The sequence below is a fragment of the Meles meles genome, chromosome 3 (assembly GCF_922984935.1).
Source record: "Meles meles chromosome 3, mMelMel3.1 paternal haplotype, whole genome shotgun sequence".
Lineage (NCBI taxonomy): Eukaryota > Metazoa > Chordata > Mammalia > Carnivora > Mustelidae > Meles > Meles meles.
Window position 1 is genome coordinate 100,615,311 of NC_060068.1, and position 21,403 is coordinate 100,636,713.

The 21,403-nt window shown below is 41.5% G+C and overlaps 1 protein-coding gene across 2 annotated transcripts in view; it reads left to right on the forward strand.

The window, feature by feature from the left end:
• The window catches only part of PRELID2 (PRELI domain containing 2), a 66,306-nt gene that overhangs the window by 20,961 nt on the left and 23,942 nt on the right, over positions 1-21,403 (forward strand). For both annotated transcript variants that reach the window (XM_046000883.1, XM_046000884.1), the window contains one exon: positions 13,462-13,567. In XM_046000883.1, the coding sequence (XP_045856839.1) occupies positions 13,462-13,567 (106 nt within the window). The remainder of the gene's footprint in view (positions 1-13,461; positions 13,568-21,403) is intronic.

A 21,403-nucleotide genomic window follows, 5' to 3' on the forward strand; every position in this document is an offset into this window, starting at 1 on the left:
ATCCTTCTCCAGCAGTGTTTTTTTTTTTTTTTAAAGATTTTATTTATTTATTTGACAGAGAGAAATCACAAGAGAGGCAGGCAGAGAGAGAGGAAGGGAAGCAGGCTCTCCGCTGAGCGGAGAGCCCGATGTGGGACTCGATCCCAGGACCCTGAGATCATGACCTGAGCTGAAGGCAGCGGCTTAACCCACTGAGCCACCCAGGCGCCCTCCAGCAGTGTTTTAAAGCTGAGGTTAAATAACTTACGTATAGTGAGAGGAAGTTGCCAAGCCAAGGCGTGAGTCCAGGTATCATGGATGCCACCTTGAGCAAAGTGGTGAGCTAGAAATATGGACATGGGTAAAGGGTGGAGTTATGTCAAAACTGTAGAGCGCCTTGGATCCCAGGTTATGGAGGAAGGGTCTTGTCCTTTCAGCAGTCAGCACCCGCATGAAGGTTTCTGAGCAGGGGATAATGTGATGAAAGCTGTGGTCCACATTCTAGGAAACTTGTTGTCTTAGCTCTTGACATGGATTTAAGGAGGGCATTTTAGACATTCTAAATGAGTGGGTAATCTTGGGGGGACATCGAGGAAAGGACATTATTTCTTCCCCCTCCTTTGCCAGGGAATGTGACAATGATGGGTGGCCACTATACCCAGAAGATGAAATACGGACAAACACTCTCATCCCCCCACCCCCCGCCGCCTTAAGAGAAAAAGCTGTCAAAGCTGTTGAGTCTAAAATTAGACCCTCAAGCTGTGTGTTGGTTAGCAGGTGTGGGTATGTAATGGGAAACCAGATGTCATTGCATCCCTGTATGTGGCCTGTCGGCTCAACTCAGAGATGGGCTCCAGAACGGTTCCTTAGAATATGACTAAGCCTTGATCTGTGTTTTTGTGTTTTTATTTTTTTTTTAACACAGATCCAGCTTTGGCTTCCCAGTGGTGTATTTGCACTTGGGGCACCTTCTTGGGCAAGAGTTACATTATAATTTCATGTTCCCTCAAGCATACCAGCTCTGGGGCTGAAGGCTCCTCAAATGGACAGTCATGGTTTCTGCTTTCTGAAATCTTACATCCCAAGATGAATTTATTAATTTCTTACTATTGTGTCCTATTTTTCCCAGGACTCTGGGATCACGACCTGAGCCAAAGGCAGATGCTTAACCAACTAAGCCACCCAACTAAGCCATCCTCCCTTTTTTGGGTTTGTTTTGAAGATTTTATTTATTTGAGAAAGAGAGCATGAGCAGGAGGGCGGATCAGAGGGAGAGGGAGAAGCAGACTCCCTGCTGAGCATGGAGCCCAATGTGTGGCTTGAGCCCAGGACCCCGATATCATGACCTGAGCCAGAGGCTTAACTGACTGAGCCCTCCAGGCACACCTGGCTGTTTTCCTAAAAATAGATTTTTAAAAACTACTCTGTGGGCTTGTAATTGATACAAATTTGATTTGGCTTTAATGATGGATATTTACTTTATCCAGGCAATTAAAAAAAAATAGTCATCTTGTATTTTCTTGGGCTTTGCTCTTTCGCCGTAACTCTATGGGTTTTGTGGTCAGCAGTAACTTTTCTGTTATCGTGAAGCAAGGTTGTAGTTATCACCTTTAGTGGAGACTTCGCTTTATTCATGATGTTGCCGAGCTGAGTTGCTTTTGCTTTAGGTTAACAAGGCCATGCTCCCATGCTCAGTGCTGACTATCTTAGTGGCTGGTGTCTTTACCCACCCATGTGGGACAGCTTTTGTTTATTCATTGATGCCTACAAACCTTATTTCTGAGATTTAAAAGGTGTAGCCTCAAAGAATATGTGGGTTAATAATATTGAATGTATTGACCTAATATTTATAAAATATCAAAGGGATTTCTCTGGAATGTAGTAAAAGAAACAAAAAAGCCAGAATCAAACTTTACACCTGGATTAAATTAATGGGATGAGCAGCTGTTTTCAGTTAAAAAAAATTCATTATAATTGAAGTTACACTTATGCACATTCTTATAAGATGTAAGACATTTTTTATTTTTTATTTTTCAATTTCTGGATTAAAACATCCCAAGCCTTGAGTCTTCATCTGGTGAATCACAAATACTATAATTTGCATATTTCAAGAGGCTGATGGTTGGGCATTTTGTGTGTGTGTGTGTGTATCCATTTTTTCCTTGCTTTGAAGTCTTTTTTTTTCCTCTCTAGTAGCAAATTTGACAGTTTGGTGACTTCTTTGTGTTGGGCACCAGCCTTTCTGGTTGACCTTCAAACTTGCTATCACTGGAATATTAAAATATTGTGACTTTGTTAACTTTACTTGGGAATTATTTCTAAGCCCCATTCCTGACAGTAAAGGGCTTGAGGATGTAGTTATCAGATAACCTAGATAAATACCACTGTATTTATTCATCCCAAAACATGATACCCCATGCTTATATTCACCTTAATTTCCAGGGCACCAGCGGGTGATCAGACAATGAGCAGAATGCATTGCCAGTTACAGAAAACTGATTAACAAGGCCTTTTCTGTGTAAATATGGTATCTTGACAGGAGTCTTATTTTTGGTGCAAAAGACTGCCCTCTAAAAGATAACCATTTGCTTTTTATGTTTGTGTTCCTATAATCCGAGTCTTCTCTGTTTTCCAGTCCTGCTGTATCTTCAGTACATAGCACAGTGCTCAGATGCTTGCAGAGGGGGCTCTGTGCTGTTTGTTGACAGAATGGCAGATCGTGCTGCTTATGTGCTGAAATGGGGACGAGGAAACTGAAAAGGGGTGGAATTGGCAAGAGATTCAAGTGCAAACTGGGCGAGTCCAAGATGAGTTGGTAGGAAATTCAACATAGAGGAGATCTTGAAATCACCAGTAACATGGAGACCTTGCTCCTGCTTTTTGCGGCTGGGTCACTTATATACGGTTTGACTTTGGGAAAGGCAGGAAGCTGGCCTGAATGCCCTCATAAAGTAATGTGAAGATTTACTGAGATAACAAATAACAAAGGAGAATGCTCTCTACCTGGAGAGTATAAGGTTCTACATGCCTGAAAGTTGTTGTTGGAACTAATAGTGAATAAATGCTATTTTCGGTTTAGTGAAGCAAGCTGTTTGAAAATAGTGGTAATAATTGAGCTGGAAACAAGGGTTTAGTTAGGGGAGCATTCTGTGCCGTTTACAAGCAAGAACTTTTGAAATATCTTAGTCAACGCTTGTTGACTTTTTGTTTTCATCTTCTTTGCCCTTTGGGTCGTGTGTTAGTGCAGGATTCGGGGGGGAAGGTGAAACAGCGAGATTTGTTGTGTTGGCTCCAGTTTTGTAGGCCTGGGCTGGTTCTTGGGATTCGGTGTTTTAGAAGTTCTTGAGGCGAGTCTGTTGAGCACATAGATTTGGGATCCCCTGATATCTGGTCTGTATCTTGTGGTCCCAGTGGAAACATACTGCTAGCTCCTCTTTGAAACCCATTTTTCACAAAGTTCCTGTTAATCTCCAATAGCATGACCAGTTGATAATCTGGCTCGTCAAGCAAACAGTAAACACTTTTTGGCAGAAGCACCTTCCTGGAAAATTTAACAGAATTCAGTTGAGGGTCCTCTTAAATTTATGTCAGAAAGGAATTTCTGTGGAAGTAGGAGAGGAAGAAGGGAGATTTCAGTGAGTCTGACTACTGTCAAAATTGTGTTGCAGTCTTGGCTCTTATGGATCAGAGATGCTGCTTAAATTTTCTTTTTCTCTTTTGGTTAGTTTCTTAAATCTGTAGTAAGTAAATATGTTGAATATTAAAAATTATAATACTTTATCACCATGCATTGATACCATGCAGAACAGCCTACAGGTCTTAGGACAACAGAGCAGGAATCTGATGCCCATCTGCTCATTTAAGGATCTGTCTTCTCCATCAGGTTGAGAATTGACATCTGGGAGCTTGGTTGTTGTCTTTCCAGTCAAGGATAATATGGGAAATAAGGAAAGAGATGGAAAATAAAAAAGCCAGGTAGACTTTAGCTTCCTGGTCTGCATTTAGAGCTTCATTTTGAGACATTTCTTGTGAAGGTGGAGGCAGCTCCCTTTTTGTGTGTCTGACCTCAGGAGAGTTGCAGTGCTGAGAGGAATTGAGGTGGTGGTTTCTAGCTTGTTCTTTAATCTCCCCTCTGATCAAGGATGTCTCAACAGCCTTCTGTCTGACGACAGGAAAACCTAACCCTCACATAGTTCTAGTCTGGATGAATCTTATTCCAAATATCCTTTGTTATCATGTGTTCAGATAATCTTTCCTCTTTTTTTTTTCCCTACAAGTATTGCCTATTCACCATAGGATGGTTAAAGTATACAGATAAGAAAAAACAGTATGTTCATGCCCTCTTCAGGTATGTGCTCATTCTAGTCAGGGGCCCCAAAGGGAACCTGTATTCTGACCGCCATCTTTATAGATTAATTTTACCTGCTCTTGATCTTCTTGTGGAACAGAATCAGGGTATGTTCTCTGCTGTGTCCGTTTTCTTTTGTTGAATAGTGTGTTTGGGAGCCTCCTCTGGGTGCGTCTGTACTCGTACCAGTGCAGTGTAGCATACCGTCCTAGAGCATGCTGCCCTTGCTACAGTTTATTTACTCATTCAGCAGAAAAATCATTTTTACAAACATGGAATCATACTGTACATGGTGTTCTGACTTTTACATTAATTTAACGTTACATTTGGGACTGTCTTTCCTTATTAAATATGTCATTTTAAAATGATTTTCCATGGCTGTTTAGATGTATTTGTTGGATAAAATTATTCTGGTGTGTTTTATTAAATGCCCGTGTTGGGCATTTGCATTATTTCTCATTATGTGCTCTTCTACATAATGGTGTGATGAATATCTTTATAGGCTGCTCTAAGCCCTCAACTAAGATTATTTGCTGAGGACACATTTTTAGAAGTAGATATATGATTCTAAGGGTTTGCATGTGTTTGAGGCTCGTATAAGGTTAGGTATTGCTAAACTGAAGCACACATTTCTGCACATCTCAGAAAACTCCCCAAGGGGATGGCACTTGACGGTGTTGTATAGACCTACATTGGAAATGGGATGGGGAATAGCTACATAATTTGCAGGGCCCAGTGCAGAATGGAAATACAAAGTCCCAGGACGTCTGGGTGGCTCAGTCAGTTGAGCGTCTGCCTTTGGCTCAGGTCAGGTCAGGGCCCTGGGGTCGAGTACCACATTGGGCTCCTTGGTCAGTGGGGAGCCTGCTTCTCTCTCTGCCTGCTGTTTTCTCGCTCACTCTCTCTCTCTGACAAATGGATGGGTGGAATCTTAAAAAAACAAACAAACGAACAAACAAACAAAAACAAGAAACAAAGTCCCTTGTTCATAGTGGTTGAGAATTTCAGGAATAGGGACATAGATCATTTAACCAAGTGTGTAGCAAACCATGCAACAGCACAGGTGGCATGTCCTTGAAGCCAGCACCAAATGGGATGTGTGCTCCGGGAGGCCTGATCTCCCAAGGCAAGACTCTGAATGGACCAGCTCACAATCTGTTGTAGATTTTGAAACTTTGCCCACCACTCAGGATGTCAATAAAGCTTGCCCTAAATAGACATTTTTTTCTAGGTAGTAGGGTTGCTGGAAGGAATATGGGATCTGAGGTTAACTGTGTGGATCTAAATAGTGGCCCTGTCACTTACTTTCGTGAGGCCTTAGCAACTTTGCCTCTTTGAACCTCAGTTTTTTTTTATCTGTACAATGGGGTTAATATTACTTCATAAGACTGTGTGAGAATTAATGGAAATGTATGTATATAAAGGACTTAATGCAATACCGTGGTAGGCTATTAAAAAGTGTTATATGGGGCACCTGGGTGGCTCAGTCGGTTAAGCATCGACTGTTGATCTCAGCTCAGGTCTGGATCTCAGGGTTATGAGTTCATGCCCTGTGTTGGGGTTCCACACTGGATGTGGAGCCTAGTTTAAAAAACGAAAGTGTGGGGCACCTGGGTGGCTCAGTGGATTAAGCCGCTGCCTTCAGCTCAGGTCATGATCTCAGGGTCCTGGGATCGAGCCCCGTGTCGGGCTCTCTGCTCGGCAGGGAGCCTGCTTCCTCCTCTCTCTGCCTACCTCTCTGCCTACTTGTGATCTCTCTCTGTCAAATAAATAAAATAAAAAATTTAAAAAAAACCAAAAACGAAAGTGTTATCAATTGTAATTGATGATCAGTTCTTAAGCCCGTGTTTTAGGAGACTGAGCCACCTTGCCCTGTAATACATACCTGCGCAAGGCTGTTGGGTTCCTGAGATTCCACCACTTGATAATTCCGTAGTATCACGGAATTCCCTGCTGCAGGTCACGATTAATAATTTAGGACTCTGGTCAATAACCCGTTCCTGGGACTTGTTAGAGGAGAGCAGCTCAGAGAGGGAGGGCCCCAGGACTGGGGGCTGGAGAGGCTAGTGGATGTTCGGTTTCACATGGCGGTTGTGCAGAGTGTGCGAGTGTGATGTGTGATAGCAGGGCGAGGAGGAGGCTCGTTAAGATGGGAGGGCTTCAGTGTGCGAAGGGCTTTGAATGCCAGAATGGTTCGGGAGGGATTCATTGCCAAGTGGTTTAGGGTGATTGAGTGTCACCTAGAATTTACTGAGGTGCACAGGTTTGGGAGTTGACCAGAGTTGGATTTGTGCTGTGAGCATTTAACTTCCCAGACACCCTGTTTGTCTTTGTGTGAATGGGAATACTGATGATGGTAGTAGCGGATGGCATTATTATTAGTGGTAGTAATAGCAGTAGGGTAGTATTATTAACTAACATTACTGAATGCTTACCCAGATGACATTGAGTGCTTTACACATACTACCTTATTCCTCCTCTGGAAAAACCTATGTAATAGGTATTATTAATCCCATTTTACTGAGGAGGCTGATCCTCACATAGCATTAGGTACTTCCCTATGTTGGCAGGTCTCCATTCTGTGTGAATCCAAAAACTACATCCTTAACTATGTTCCCTTTCTCTCTCCGTGTGTGTGTGTGTGTGTGTGTGTGTGTGTAGGCTAACACTGCTTAGCACTTCATTGAGAACTCTGCCGATTGGATTGGTTCTCTGAGGAAACCTTATGATATGAGTGGGCTTGGTAAGGCGGGTGGGAGAGTCCCGGTATTCTGGCATGGTGGAATTCATGTAGGAGCCAGAGAGTGTCTCCAGCACTGTTGGACTCAGTCTTTTGGGCTGTCCCTGTGTGTGGTCACAGGAGAAGGCCAGAATCACTGTGATTAGAACTGAGATGTCATCACAACAGGAATATCTGTGGAAACTTTTTTCCCCCTCAAAGACACTTTAATTAAATTCCCATCATGAAAACAATTAGGCCAGATTTGCCATACCTAACCGGTCAATAATTCAAGGCCAGGATCTCATTAAGAGCTTTTGCTTTCCCGGAAACTGCCGTTTTGAGGATTCAGAGCTAGTGGCTGCATGTCTGGGAATTAATTTATCCATATATCCCCTGAACTTTTTTATTTTTCCCCAGTCCAGAAGGAAACACATTTTTAAATGACCTGAAAGTAGGAGACTGGTTGTATAAACTGGCATTCGCTTTCACAGAGACGTTCTAGGTTTGAGGTGTGCATGCTCTGTCATGATTCCGTTGTGTTCTGTGTTGAATTATGTCTGCCTGCAGACAGAGCGAGAGATGTGACTCTGGTACAGGCACCACACACATCAGAGCCTCCTCTCCTACCGTAATTTTCCAGATACTGTGGTGACTTATCTTTGAGCCAGGTGAAGGCTGCCCCCTACTGACCGTAGCAGGTAGAAATCTCGAGGGCAATTGTTCAATTGCCCTGACCAGGATATTGAGATGTACTACAAATTCTCTCATTCTTTTGCTTCCTTCTCTTCTCTCCCTTCTCTCCTTCTCTCCATGCTTTTGTTTCTAATGCATTATTGATATTTCTACCATGTGCTAGCCATTGCAATTGACACTGAAGCAGTAAAGAAAAAAAAAACACACACGCACAAGTATAACCATTTAGAAAGACGTTTGTCATCAAGCTGAAACTGCACATGTCCTGTGACCCAGACATGCAGCTCACCTGTGTGTTAGAGACACTTGCGGACCTGTGTACCTGGATTCCCTGTAACATGTTCATCTTCAGTAGATCGGAGAAATAATTTGAGTGTTTTCAAGCAAGGGAACACCACACACCAGTGAGAACGAACGGACAGGTTACATGCAGTGATACGGATGAATCTCCTCTGAGCTTTGCCGGTGTATTCTCTGCAACTTCGTAAGCAGTCCGTGACAAGATCAGCCGGTGCTTCGGAAACTGATTTGGGCAGTGTGGATTATAGAGAGCGTACACTGGAGACCAGGATCCCCTGTGAGAGGCAGTTGTGGTCCTAGAGAGAGAAAATAGCTGGCCTAACCCTGGGCAGTGGCCGTGGCAGTGGCAGGGAAGAGAATGACATGGGCTGCTGAGGGGCCATTAGAAGTAAAATAAACACTATCTACTGACGGGCTGAGCGTTTGGGTTGATTAGGAATGGAATACTGTGACACGTTGCTGTGTTCTCTAGTATCATAGACAAGGAGGATGGCTGTGTCATTAACTGACATGGTAGCAGGACTGGGGTTTTGAAGCAGTAGGTAATGAATGTACATCCACCAAACTGTATGACCCTGGGCAAGTTATTGAACAGTGTCTCACCACAATATCCTCATGTGTAAAAAAGAGAAAATGTTTTAAGGGTAACGACCTCAGAAGATCATACGGTGTCTGATACATAATACACACTGTTGAAGAGTAAAAGTGATCCCGGGTATGTTACATCATAAACGTGATTGGTCCTTCCTTTAGGCTTCGCAGAGATAAAAGACAGATGTAGGAAAACTTGAATCGTCTTTATGTCTCTTGAGTGAAACGTCAAACACTTGAAGCTTGGGGGCAGTAGAAAGTCTCAGGACAAAAGGAACAAAAACCAGAGGTTACACAGTGTGGAAAAAGGGAAATCAAGAGGTGATTTAATGAGATTTAAAGTGAATGATGTCAGAAGTTAGCATGTACCTTTACTGAGAATTGTCCTTGGGATCGCAGAGCCTTTTGAAGAATCACTTTTTATTTATATAGAAATGATCCTCAGGTCCTTATTATTATTGGTTTTGGTGATTACTAAGTAATATATATTATAGAAAATTAGTAAAAGGGAGAAGATAAAAAATAACACCTATAGTTCTAACATCCAGAGATTCTTTTCATATTTTAGCTCTGTCCATTCATCTTTCCATCCGTCAGTCCGTCTTTTCTTTTCTTTCTGCTGCTTTTTTTAAGAGCTGAAATTAAACTGTATCATGTGCATCCTGCTGTGTTTCGCCGGGGAACTTAAAAGAAGGCTTATCTAGCATGAGGGATTTACTTTGGCTATGTGTAGTAAGAAGAAAATGTCTGATGTGCTTTGTCAATGAAGTATTGAGGGAAAGTGCAACATTTTCTTCTCTAGCAGGCTTAAAATATACTAGGACAAACTCATTTCAGTGATGGTGAGGGCATGACCCCGCTTTACTGCCCTGTTATTCTCTGATATGTGGGCAAGCCAGGAGAGTGCTTTTCTGAGCACTTAACATCTCCCAAAAGTAGCAGAGAGAAATATTGGTTAGAGTATGATGTAACAGAGACTTTTATTAATCCCTCACCTACACTTGCCTTGAGGACTGAAGAGTTTATCTCTCCCAAGAGTGTAAGACTGCTCAACTTTTCATTTTTAAATATTAAAATCACTGTAAAATTCTGCTCTGACTAATCTGGAATAAAGACAGGAAAGATTAGTGTCACTAGGATATAGTTTTACATGAACAAATCATTTTAAATAGGCTTAAATCTAAGAGGGGGAAGCTGCTTTGCCTAGACTGACTATTTGCTTAGACTATTTATGTCAGATTGGCTAGGATAATTCTGCGTGTGTGAGAGAGAGAAGCTTTCCTTTTATGGAATGCACGATCGAAATGTAGAGGCTCCTGCTACTCGAGAATTAGAAGGTCTAATAAGAGTTATGCTAATTATTTTTTATCCAAATCACAGATTTTTGGATCCATAATTTTCCTAGAGTATCTTTCTTTAGTGTGAGCAAATGTGCTCATATATATATATGCACCCCCCTCCCCCAATCCACACATAGGAGACATGACTCTCGTCTCTTTTCCATAGAGATGGATGAAGCTAGAGGAAATATTTTCCTTGTTGAATATTTTTGGTTACAAAGAAATTTACTATTTATGAATTTATTCACATAACAAATGCTTACTGAACTCACTGAGTGTGGGTACTTTGTTGCAAATGGGGGATAGGAGATGGTCTGAAAGCATTTAAGGGTGGCAAAAAGCTATTCAGTCAGTGGTGCACATGTAACTGTTTGCCTGCACCTGTTACTTGGTGGCCTCAGAAGTGGAGTCCTTGCTGCCCCCAGGATAAAGTCTAAACTCCTCAGCACGAGGAAACCATTTGCCATCTGGTGGTCTCCATTTGTCCTCCAGTCTCCTCTCCTAATACCTGCTGTGCCCACCTTATGCTCTGGTCATTCCTATGAACAGAGTTTGTTAAGCTCCTTACTAAGTACTGGGCATTTTCAGATAACTTGGGGCCTCTCAGACATTCTCTGTTTCTTTGTGTTCTCTTGCTTGAGTCCTTGTGGTTTTCCTTATTGGAATGCTCTGACTCTGTTAGCTGGTATGACACTCAGCCACTCTGGCCAAGAGGTTTCTCTGGAAATCTCATTGGAGTTCTCTTGTATGTGATAAATTCCTTTTTTCCTTGCTGCTTTCAAGATTCTTACTTGGGGATGGCTTGATTATACTCTGTCTTGATGTAGGTCTTTTTAGATTTTTTTTTGGTATTCATTGAGCTTCTTTAATTTGGATGTCTATTTCCTTTCTCAGATTTGGCAAGTTTTCAGCCATTATTTCTTCAAATAGGCTACCTGCCCCATTCTCTCCTTTGCTTTTGGCATTCCTATAATGTGTACAATTGATCCATTTGGTGATGTCCCAAAAGTCCCTTAGACTATCTCGCTTTTCTTCATTCTTTTTTCTTTTCACTTCCCTTAACTCCATAATTTCACATGACTTGTGTTTAATGACCTCTGATTCTTCTGCTTGTTCAAGTCTGCTGTTGAATCCCTCTAGGACATTTCTCAGTTCAATTATTTTTACTTTACCTTGTGAATGTGTTTGTTTGTTTGCTTTTTAAATGGTTACTGTTTGTTCATAATCTCATTTTGTTTATGCATCATTTTCCTGGTTTTGTTTAGTTGTCTCTCTGTGTTTTTTTTTAATTTACTGAGGATTTTTTTTTAAGATGATTGTTTTGCATTATTTGTCAGATAAGTCATAGATCTGTTTCTTTTAGGCTTGGTCTCTAGAGGTGTATTTTGCTCCTTTGAGTGGGCCATGTTTCTTTGTTTCTTTGCATACTTCACGATCTTTTCTGGAAATCCAAGCATTTGAAAAAACAGCCGCCTTCCCCAGTCTTAATGGACTGGCTTCATGGAGTGGAAGACCTTTATTAATCAGTCCGGATAGAGATTCTGGAGGTCTTTCAAACCTGTTCTGAGGATGATTCTTCTCTAGATTTGTGTGTGACATTTTCTTTTTTTTTTTTTTTTAACATCTTAATTTAATTTTTTTTCAGTGTTCCAAGATTCATTGTTTATGCACCACACCCAGTGCTCCATCCAATCCGTGCCCTCCTTAATACCCACCACCAGGCTCACCCAACCCTCCATCCCCCTCCCCTCCTTCTCTGAGTCCACAGTCTCTCATGCTTTATCTCCCTCCCGATTCCCGCAATTCATTTTTCCTCTCCTTCTAGTGTTCTCCATGTTATAGTTAAAGAGGTCTACCCCTGTTCTCCAGTTGCCACGACCTCTTGCTGTGCCTGGTATTTGTCTGGGGCACTGCAGAGTCTGGTGCTCTAATAGGCCTCCGCACTCGCCTTTGTTCTCAGCAGCCCCCAAAGTATCCTGCCATTCCTTTCAGCATTCTGAGTCAGGTGAGAAGTTGGGCAGCCCCCTTGAAAAGCCAGAATATTGGATATTCCGTTCTTCTGCTTGCCTCCCGAGGGAGAAGCTAGAAGTGGGGAGTTTTTCCCCAGTTGCACAGTGCTTTGCTCTGTGAATGGGAGCTAAGGTGGGTAAATGGAGTGAACTTCCTTTCTCACTTTGGTGTGGCTTTCTTGACTTTGTACTCACTTGGGGTGCTGCAAACTGTGGAGTTCTCCCGAAGGCCAGTTGGTCCACGTACTGTTAACTCAGAACCTCCATGGGGTAGTGAGGACCTGGAGTTTGCTATTCTGCCATCTTTCTGATGTCACTCTCAAGTGTTACCTAATCCATTTTATGAAGTGGAGATAATTAATACTGGTAGACCTTTGTTTTGTAAAGAATTTATTTATTTGACAGAGCATGCGAGCAGGGCCAGGGCAGAGGGAGGAGACCCCACTGATCAGGGAACTCGGTGCTGGGCTGAATCCCTGGTTGAAGGCAAATGCTTAACTGAGGGAGCCACCTAGGTGCCTGTATTGGTAGAACTTTAAATAGCATAGTGGCACATCTAATCACACCAGCCTCTCCCCTCAAGGATAAAAGAAGTTATCCCAGGCTTCTGTCTTTCCAGTCTGTCTCTATTGCCTGTCTCTCTGTAGTAATAGTGGCTAAATTTAGTAAATACTCATTGTTTCTCAGGAACACTTCATGTTCCCATTATGTGTATCAATTGATTTATTTCTCACGGTAGTTATGAAAGGATGATACTATGATTATTCTCATTTTGTACACGAGGAAACTGAGTTAAGAGAGTCTTAGTAATCTAATCAAAGTTCAACATCCGTTAATTATCTCAGATTCAATTTTAAGAGCCATTTGTTACATGAAATGAATATATATATTCATAATTATATATATATTAATGGGAATTAGTTAAGTTTGTTGTGGGTTAAGTAGAATAACATCTTAAAGATAGAGTACAGACCTCGACTATCATAATTTTATCATGGGATTATGTCGTAGGTATGATCCTATATTCTGCAGTTGCTATATTTAGAATAATGCAGCTATATGTTTTCTTTTTCCCCTGAGCTTTATTGAGCTATAACTGACATATAGTGTAAGTTTAACATATACAACATAATTTTATATATTTATATCATGAAAATTTATATTACAAAATGTTTACTGTAATAAGGTTAGATAACACCTCTCATAGTTAAAAATATTTTTGTGTGTGATGTTTAAAATTTACTCTTTAACAATATGAAAAAATATTCTTTAATTTGAATAAAATAATTGTATATATAAGCTATAAGTCTCTTTTTAACAAAAATTTTGTTGTAATAGACAATTATTGAATTGTTATGGACATTGTTTTGTGCTGATCATAAGTGATAATTATGCTGTTGGAAATCTCTGTAGTTTAAATATCCAAACATAGAATGACATTAAAGATGCACTTTTTTTTTTTTTTTTTTTTTTTTTCAGGACGGAGTTTATTCAGAGAGGCAGGATTTCAATCACAGGGGCTGGCTTTCTCAACTGCATTCTGGAAACTTTTGCCAGCACGTTCTTAAGACAGGGTGCCCAGAAGGTAAGCTTGTTTCTGCTTTGAAACAACATTCATTTTAAGAAACCATGGATAACCCAATAACCCAATAACCCATTTGGGTTATTGAATAAGGCTCATAGCGTATGTCATGAGAAAAAAAATACAATTAATAAACAAAAATAAATAGATGCAGAAATAATTATGTTTGCTATTTATTACCTAAATCCAAATCACAGTAAACCTTAAGTGCTGTTTTTGACCCATTAAATTAAAAAATATCCCAGTGAAGATTATGTAATTATATGAAAAATACTTTGAGTCTAAATAAGAGATATAAGCAGAACAAATAATTATATTTTTGCTATATACAGTATGGTGACAACTATTTCCTAAAAAATAATGGTTAATATTTATTGAGCACTTACTATGTACCACTTGCTATAAAAGGAATTTTTAATTTTTCATCTGATTTAATTCCCACAAACCCTTGAAGTAATTCTTTTCACAGGCTGCTGGTGGTCAGTTCTTGTGGTTTTCAGACTCCATGCTTGTGGGAGCTTAGGCTTCCATGAAGGTGATTCAGAGGCCACCTTACAGTTCTAAGGTCTATACCGTGTTTTAAGTAGTACTATTCTGTTTTTACATTTTTTTTTTTTTTACGATTTTATTTATTTATTTGATAGAAAGAGAGAGATCACAAGTAGGCAGAGGGGCAGGCAGATAGAGAGGGGGAAACAGGCTCCATGCTGAGCAGGGAGCCTGATGCAGAGCTCGATCCCAGGACCCTGAAGTCATACCTGAGCCAAAGAGTTTTAACCCACTGAGCTACCCAGGTGCCCTTGTAGTAACAGTTTTTCTAATGAGAAAAATGGGATTCTGTTTTGTGGCGGAACATAACAGTTACGTAAATTGTGACTCAAAGTTAGTGTTTCCTACCATCAAATTGCAAGTGTTCATTTGTAAAAACCATTCTTGTGGACCATACAAACACAGGCGTGGATTGGATTTGGCCTGTGGGCTCCACAGTTTGCCAACCCCCACCTAAAATGTATAAATCTTCTTTGATTAATTCAGGTGGGTCTATGTTCGACTTGTCCATCAATCTGAATCTATCACTGGTTGTATATATTCTGATCCTGTGAGATGCATAAAGTAGACACTGTTAGTCCCATTGTGTTGAAGAGAAATGTCTAGAAGGCATAAGTGCACCTAAAATGTGGGTGGCTGCTAGTCTGCCTTCCTTTTTCTAACATATACATGCTGAGCACCTGCTTTGTATTAGGCACTGTGGTAAGCATAGGCTAAATGGATTTGCCCAAGGTCATGGGACTAGCAAAGGGTGGAGTCTGGACTCACATCCCCATGTTTTGCAACAAGTCTTGCTCCTTGCCCCTTTACTGTGCAAGATATGTTCCGATAAATGAAGCAGAATGTTTGCCTCCTTAGTACCATCCTGTGTATTAGATGCATTTATGTTGTGGTCTTACTCCCTCTGTAGTTATTACTACTCTTTGGTTGCAAATAACAGAAACTGCTTTAGGCTCACTCACTGTAAGGGTGCAAGGGTGGTGAGGCAGGCAGGCAGGCTTCAGACAGAGAGCTGCCAGGAGCCCATGCTACTTCTTCTTCAGCAGAGAATGCATCTGTTTGATTTTCTTCTCTGCTCCACAGACTGTAGAGTATGACATGGGCCTCCACCGTCCAGGTGTGCATGGTCTGTAGAGCTCTGGCCAGTAAAGAGACTGTGTCTACTTATTTCATTCATTTCCAAATTCTTTGGAAGGGACCCTTACTGTCCTTTCATAGGTCAAGCATGGCCAGGTGGGTAGAAGTCAAGTTTTATGAATAAGGCTTGACTTGGGCTGTGAGTGTGTGGGTCAGGGTTGGGATGTCACTTCCCAGGGAAGGGAGGTAGTGGGATGTGCCAATGGTCCCAAAGGTTTCTGGCATGGTTTCATAGTAGATTCTGTGTTCTTGATGGCAGAGAGGTGGTTTTATTAATCTTAATCCCAGTTCCGCTTAACTCAGAGTAGCTTGGTCAGTGCTCCTATGTTTATGTGGAAATGAGTACAAAGGAGATAGAATGCACAGCTCTGTCGTAGTTGGTTTCTGATGAATGTGATCTAGAAATCATCAAATGACTATAAATTTTTAAAGTGAGGAACCCACCTAATTTCTCTTTTTTTCTCACTTTTGCTCAGAAATAAGAATATGTTTTTCCTGCTACGTTTGCCTTTTCTGACTTTCTTTCTTTTCTTTTCTTTCTTTCTTTTTTTTTTTAAGGAGGCTTAGTTTAGTGAGTTAGCTTTTCAATTTTAGGAGCCACTAGTGCTAAATTGTCTTTTACCTTTTATCCAAGTGCTGATGTTTTCCGGTATCAGCCTCACTTCTTGATAAACCTTCACAGCGGAGCCTACATAAATGGCTTTTTGTGGAAGTTACCATGAGAGTGTTTTAGGTGACTTTATTTTCACTTTAGGACTTTATCCTTGAGGCTCTTTAGTGATGGTGAAGGTGGGATCTGATAATCTATTTTTATCCAGAAAAAGCACAGTGAGGCACTCACAAAGTTTCTGTCTCTGTTTGTCAGCTAGAAGCTGGCCCTGGATACGGGCGCCCAAGGTGAGGTTGCTTGTGTTTCTGTGCCTCCAAAGGTGGTGTGATTGCTTTTCTCTCCTCTCTGCACTTGGAGGTGACTTGTAATTTGGGGGCCTTTCTGAGACAAAAGCTGACTTTTCATATATCCCTCGGCCCTCACTTTGCTCATAGAATGAATGGAAGTTTGTGGGCAGGCGAATGACAACTGCCCCCTGTTAGCCAGGTGAACAACTAGGTTTTTGAAATAGAAGCTGTTCTAATGTCTAGCCACTAAAGCCCCTTGTGTTTGTAATGAGGCACAACTCACATTATTCCTCTGATCCTAAATTTGTCTACTAGGTGGGAATTTAAGATTTTTTAAGAAGATTTTAGTTATTTGAAAGAATGAGTGAGAGAGCAGGAGCAGGAATTGAGGGAAAGAGAAGCAGGCTCCCCACTGAGCAGGGAGCCCGAGATGGGGCTCGATCCCCAGGATCCTGAGACGATGACCTAAGCTGGAGGCTGACACTTAACCGACTGAGCCATCCAGGCGTCCCACAAGGTGGGAATTTTAATGCATTCCACAAATATGTCTGAAACCTGTGTTTGAGAGTTTTCAGTTGATTGAAAAACACAGGTTTAAATATACATACAGTGTTCTTCCTGTTTTCAAGAATTAAAAAAAATTGAAGTCACATGCTTTTTATACTTTGTTTTTATGGTTACATTTTTATTTTTTCTTTAAACTCATAGGAACACACAGTAGGTTTTAAACTCAGAAATTTAGTTCCACAAACACTTTGGGTATCAACTAGGCACTGGGTGGGATGCTGGAGACACAAATAGGAAGGAGAATTCACGAGAATGGCATATGTGTCTTATATAGCGTTATTTCACAGGTATCTAAAAGCTTAGGGTGGGCAGCTTGACAGGGAATTGAGCCCCACTTGGTGCTCGGTGCTTAGCACTATGGACAGTGCTGAGAAGGGTATTAAAATAACAACTGTAGTTAAAAGAGGTTACTAGATGCCAAGCACTATGCATGGTACACATTACCTAAATTGTTTTTCTTTCTCTCTCTCTCTTTCTTTCTCTCTCTCTTTTTAAAAGATTTATTTATTTGACAGAGAGATCACAAGTAGGCAGAGAGGCAGGCAGAGAGAGAAGGGGAAGCAGGCTCCCCGCTGAGCAGAGAGCCCGATGCGGGGCTCGATCCCAGGACTCTGAGATCATGACCTGAGGCCAAAGGCAGAGGCTTTAACCCACTGAGCCACCCAGGCGCCCCTCTTTCTTTCTTTCTTTCTTTCTTTCTTTCTTTCTTTCTTTCTTTCTTTCTTTCGTTTCCTTCCTTCCTCGTTCTTTCTCTCTCTTTCAGCTTTATTTACTTTTTTTGGTGGGGAGAGAATGAGTGTGAGCAGAGGGAAGGGGCAGAGGGAGAGAGAATCCAGGCAGACTCCCTGCTGAGCCCAGTGTGGAGCTCCATCCCAGGACACTGAGATCATGACCTGAGCCAAAATCAAGAGTCAGATGTTTTAACCAACTGAGACACCCAGGCGCCTCCTCCACCACCAAATTAACTTTTCTAAACTCTGTGACATAGGAACTTTTAATCCTGTTTTATGCATCAGGAAACTGAGGTCCCAGGCCATAAAGCAGTTTTTTTCAAGGTCACAGAATTAGTGGTGAACTTGGGATTTGAACCCTGACCTGGCGGTCTGTAGAGTGTGCTGTTAATGATTATATCCCACTGCCACATCTACTGGCTCTGCCCTCAGGCAACCGCGTGTGTGGTTGCAGATGCTGCGTGCTTGCTAGAGCTAGAGCAAGGTGATGTGGTATTTACAGGAAGGACAGAGGAATGCAGAAGCAAGGAATTCAGTTGCTATGGAAGAACTTGGAATGGCCAGGGGAATGAGGGGCTCTGATGTTGGTAGTTGAAAGGGTTTTGAATGGCTGGAGAGTGTCCTCCCTTCTGGTCGGAGCTCCCTGCTTCTGGTTTTACCCAGTTCCTACCTGGTCGAAATTCCAGAGTGCCAGACAGGTTGAGGGTGTGTTCAGCTGTTAGTTATATCCTTTTTTCTGCTTTCCTGTGGACTGTGAGTCTGTTATTGTGCTGTCTTGAAAGTGTCTTCATATTACAAAAAAAATTTCAATGGCATTTTTCACAGAAGTAGAATAAACAGTCCTAGAGTCTGTATGGAAGCAGAGAAGACCTCAAACAGCCAAAGCAATGTTGAGAAAGAAGCTGGAGGCATTGTGCTCCCTGCTGTCAAACTATAGAAAGAGTTGTAGTCATCAAACCCTTATGGTATTGCCCAAAAACAGACATACAGATCAAAGGGACAAAATAGAGAGCCCAGAAATCAACCCATGCTTATTTGGTCAATTAATTTATAACAGAATAACCATGAATATACAGTAGGGAAAGGACAGTGTTTTCAACGAATTGTGCTGGGAAAACTGGACCTCTACATGAGAAAAAATGAAACTGAACCACTTCCTCACACCATGTACAAAAAACAATAGCAAAACCCCTAAACAAATGTTTAAAAAAATGGGCAGAGGAACCAAATAGACATTTTTCCAAAGAATGCATACAGATGGCTAACAGGTACAGGAAAAAATGTTGAATATCACAAATTATCAGGGAAATGCAAATCAAAACCACAATGAGATACCATCTCCCAACTGTCAGAGTAACTGGTGTCAGTAAACAGGAAATAACCAGTGTTGGCGGTGGGAGAAAAGAGAACTCTTGTGCGCTGCTGGTGGGGATGTAAGTGGTTTTCCAGCCACTGTGGAAAACAGTATGGAGGTTCCTAAAAAAATTAAAAATAGACCTATCCTATGATCTAGCAGTTCCACTTCTGGGTATTCATCCAAAGGATATGAGAACACTAACTCAAAAGATAGATGTACCTCCATGTAATAATGAATTATTTACATTAGCCAAGATACGGAAACAACCTAAATACCCACTGACAGATGGTATGAGTACATACAAATACCGAATCATCACGTGGTACATCTGAGACTAATATTATGTGTGTGCCAGCTGCATTTCAATAAGAAGAAAACACACCCGTGAAGGTGATGTGGGGAATGGTGTGGTTGGTGACATAAAAGACGAGGCAAAAATGTCACCCGTCAGTTGGAAATTTCAGGGAATCGTGGATTCTCAGGGTGGAAGCACCTTCACTTTTTGAGCTGCTAATCAAATCCAGATTCAAGCACGGCACAGATACTTTCTGGCTTAGACTCCTGGGGGCATGATGGAGTACGAGCTGTTGAGTACATGCGATGGTCTGCAATGGGAAGTGGGGCCTTAGAGAAGAGAAAGTATGAGTTTTCCAGATGTTATTTGACCTGCCAGAATCATAGATCTAGAAGTAGAGGTAAACCTACAGTAAATATTGCCCAGTTTCCCCCACCCTAAATATTAAAAACTATATTAAAGATTTTTTATTGTGATAAGGTACATGTTATGTAAAATTTACCAGTTTGACTATTTTTAAATGCACAGTTTACGGTCATTGAGTGTATTCAGTGTTGTGCAACTATCAGCACCATCCAAATCCAGAACTTTTTCACCTTCCTAAGAATAGCTTAGTAGCTAAAATGTTAACTCCCCATTCCTTGCTTCTCCCAGCTCCCAGCAACCGCCCTTTTATTTTTGTCTCTATGAATTGGACTTCTTGAGGTGGTCCATGTAAGTGGAATCGTACAATATTTGTGCTTTTTGTTTCACCTAGCATAATGTTTTCAAGGTTTATCAATGTCATGGTGTGTGTCAGTATTTCTTTTTAAGGCTGAGCGTTGTTCCATTATGTATTTGTACCACGTCTTATTTATATTCATCTGTCAGTGGACACTTGGGTTTCTTCCACCTTTTGGCTATTGTGAGTAATGCTGCCATGAATATGGGTCTATAAATATCTGCTCAAGTCTTTGCTCTCAATTCTTTTTCTGGATTCTGTGGTAATTCTGTTTAAATTTTTGAGGAACTGCTTCAAAGTTTGTTTTTGAGATAGCTAGCTATCTTTGTCCATGGCCGCAATGGACTGTATACCATTACTCTGTATTTTTCTCAAGTCCGTCCAGAAGAGTGGTGCTATATATACTCTACTGTTGGCTGGTGACACCAGTGAGCATGCCATATGGTGCTCTCCTCAGTCTGAGAGGCATTCGGTTGTCTCTTGACTCCGCCATAGTCTCTGTCCCTGTCGTAATTTCAGGTTCTCGGGAACAGTTTTGATCCCTGATGGGTTGGAACTGTTGAAAAGTGCCATAGAAAAGTAGCACACTGGATACTACTTAAGTACATGTTTTAACTTGCCTTGAGGCGAGCAAGCACATTCAAAAAACAGATCCAGAGGGGCGCCTGGGTGGCTCAGTGGTTTAAGCCGCTGCCTTCGGCTCAGGTCATGATCTCAGGGTCCTGGGATCGAGTCCCACATCGGGCTCTCTGCTCGGCGGGGAGCCTGCTTCCCTCTCACTCTCTCTGCCTGCCTCTCTGCCTACTTGTGATCTCTCTCTGTCAAATAAATAAATAAAATCTTAAAAAAAAAAAAAAAAAAAAACCAGATCCAGAAAACAGAGAGAAATCTCTGACAGAAAATAGAGGTTGCGGGAAGTCTGAGACACATGAAAGGCATCATACACATTTCTGGAGCCTAGGGGGAATGGCCAACAGCTGTGAAGCAGGGCTGGTGGAGCCCAAGCCAGTCAAGTCCACCTCAGGGATCCTAGAAGAAGGACACAACAGAGAGATCAGGATATTCCATGGGTACGTGCGGCTCTGCAGTTGTCTCCAGTTCTGGGAAGGTAGGCTTTGGGTCTTTATCTTCAACCTTTTCTTCATTATCATCCACCCATACCCAGTGAGTCTTTGTAGATTTTTTTTTCCCCGTTTGTCCCCTCCCCATGAAATATTAATACCATGGGTATATGATTATCTGCTTATACATAACATTATGCCTTGGTTTTATACATAAAAAGTATAAGATATTTTTCACTCCTCCAAATAAATTGCCACCTTGTTTTGATACAGTTCCCACTGAGACCGTGTGCTTCATACACACTGGTTGTACTGTCTCCGAATCTCCCAAATTCAGTCTCCAGTCTCCCGGCCCCCAACCTGCAAAATTCCAAACCAAAAGCAAAAGAACTTTTTAGTGATCTCCCAAGTGGTTCTTGCATATTTCCAGTTTTCCTCTTCTGGGCGAGGCTTAGGAGATAATACGGGTGAGAACACTCTTGTCTGCAGGTGTGCTTTTTTAGCTCCATTGTCTCTGTGCTTGG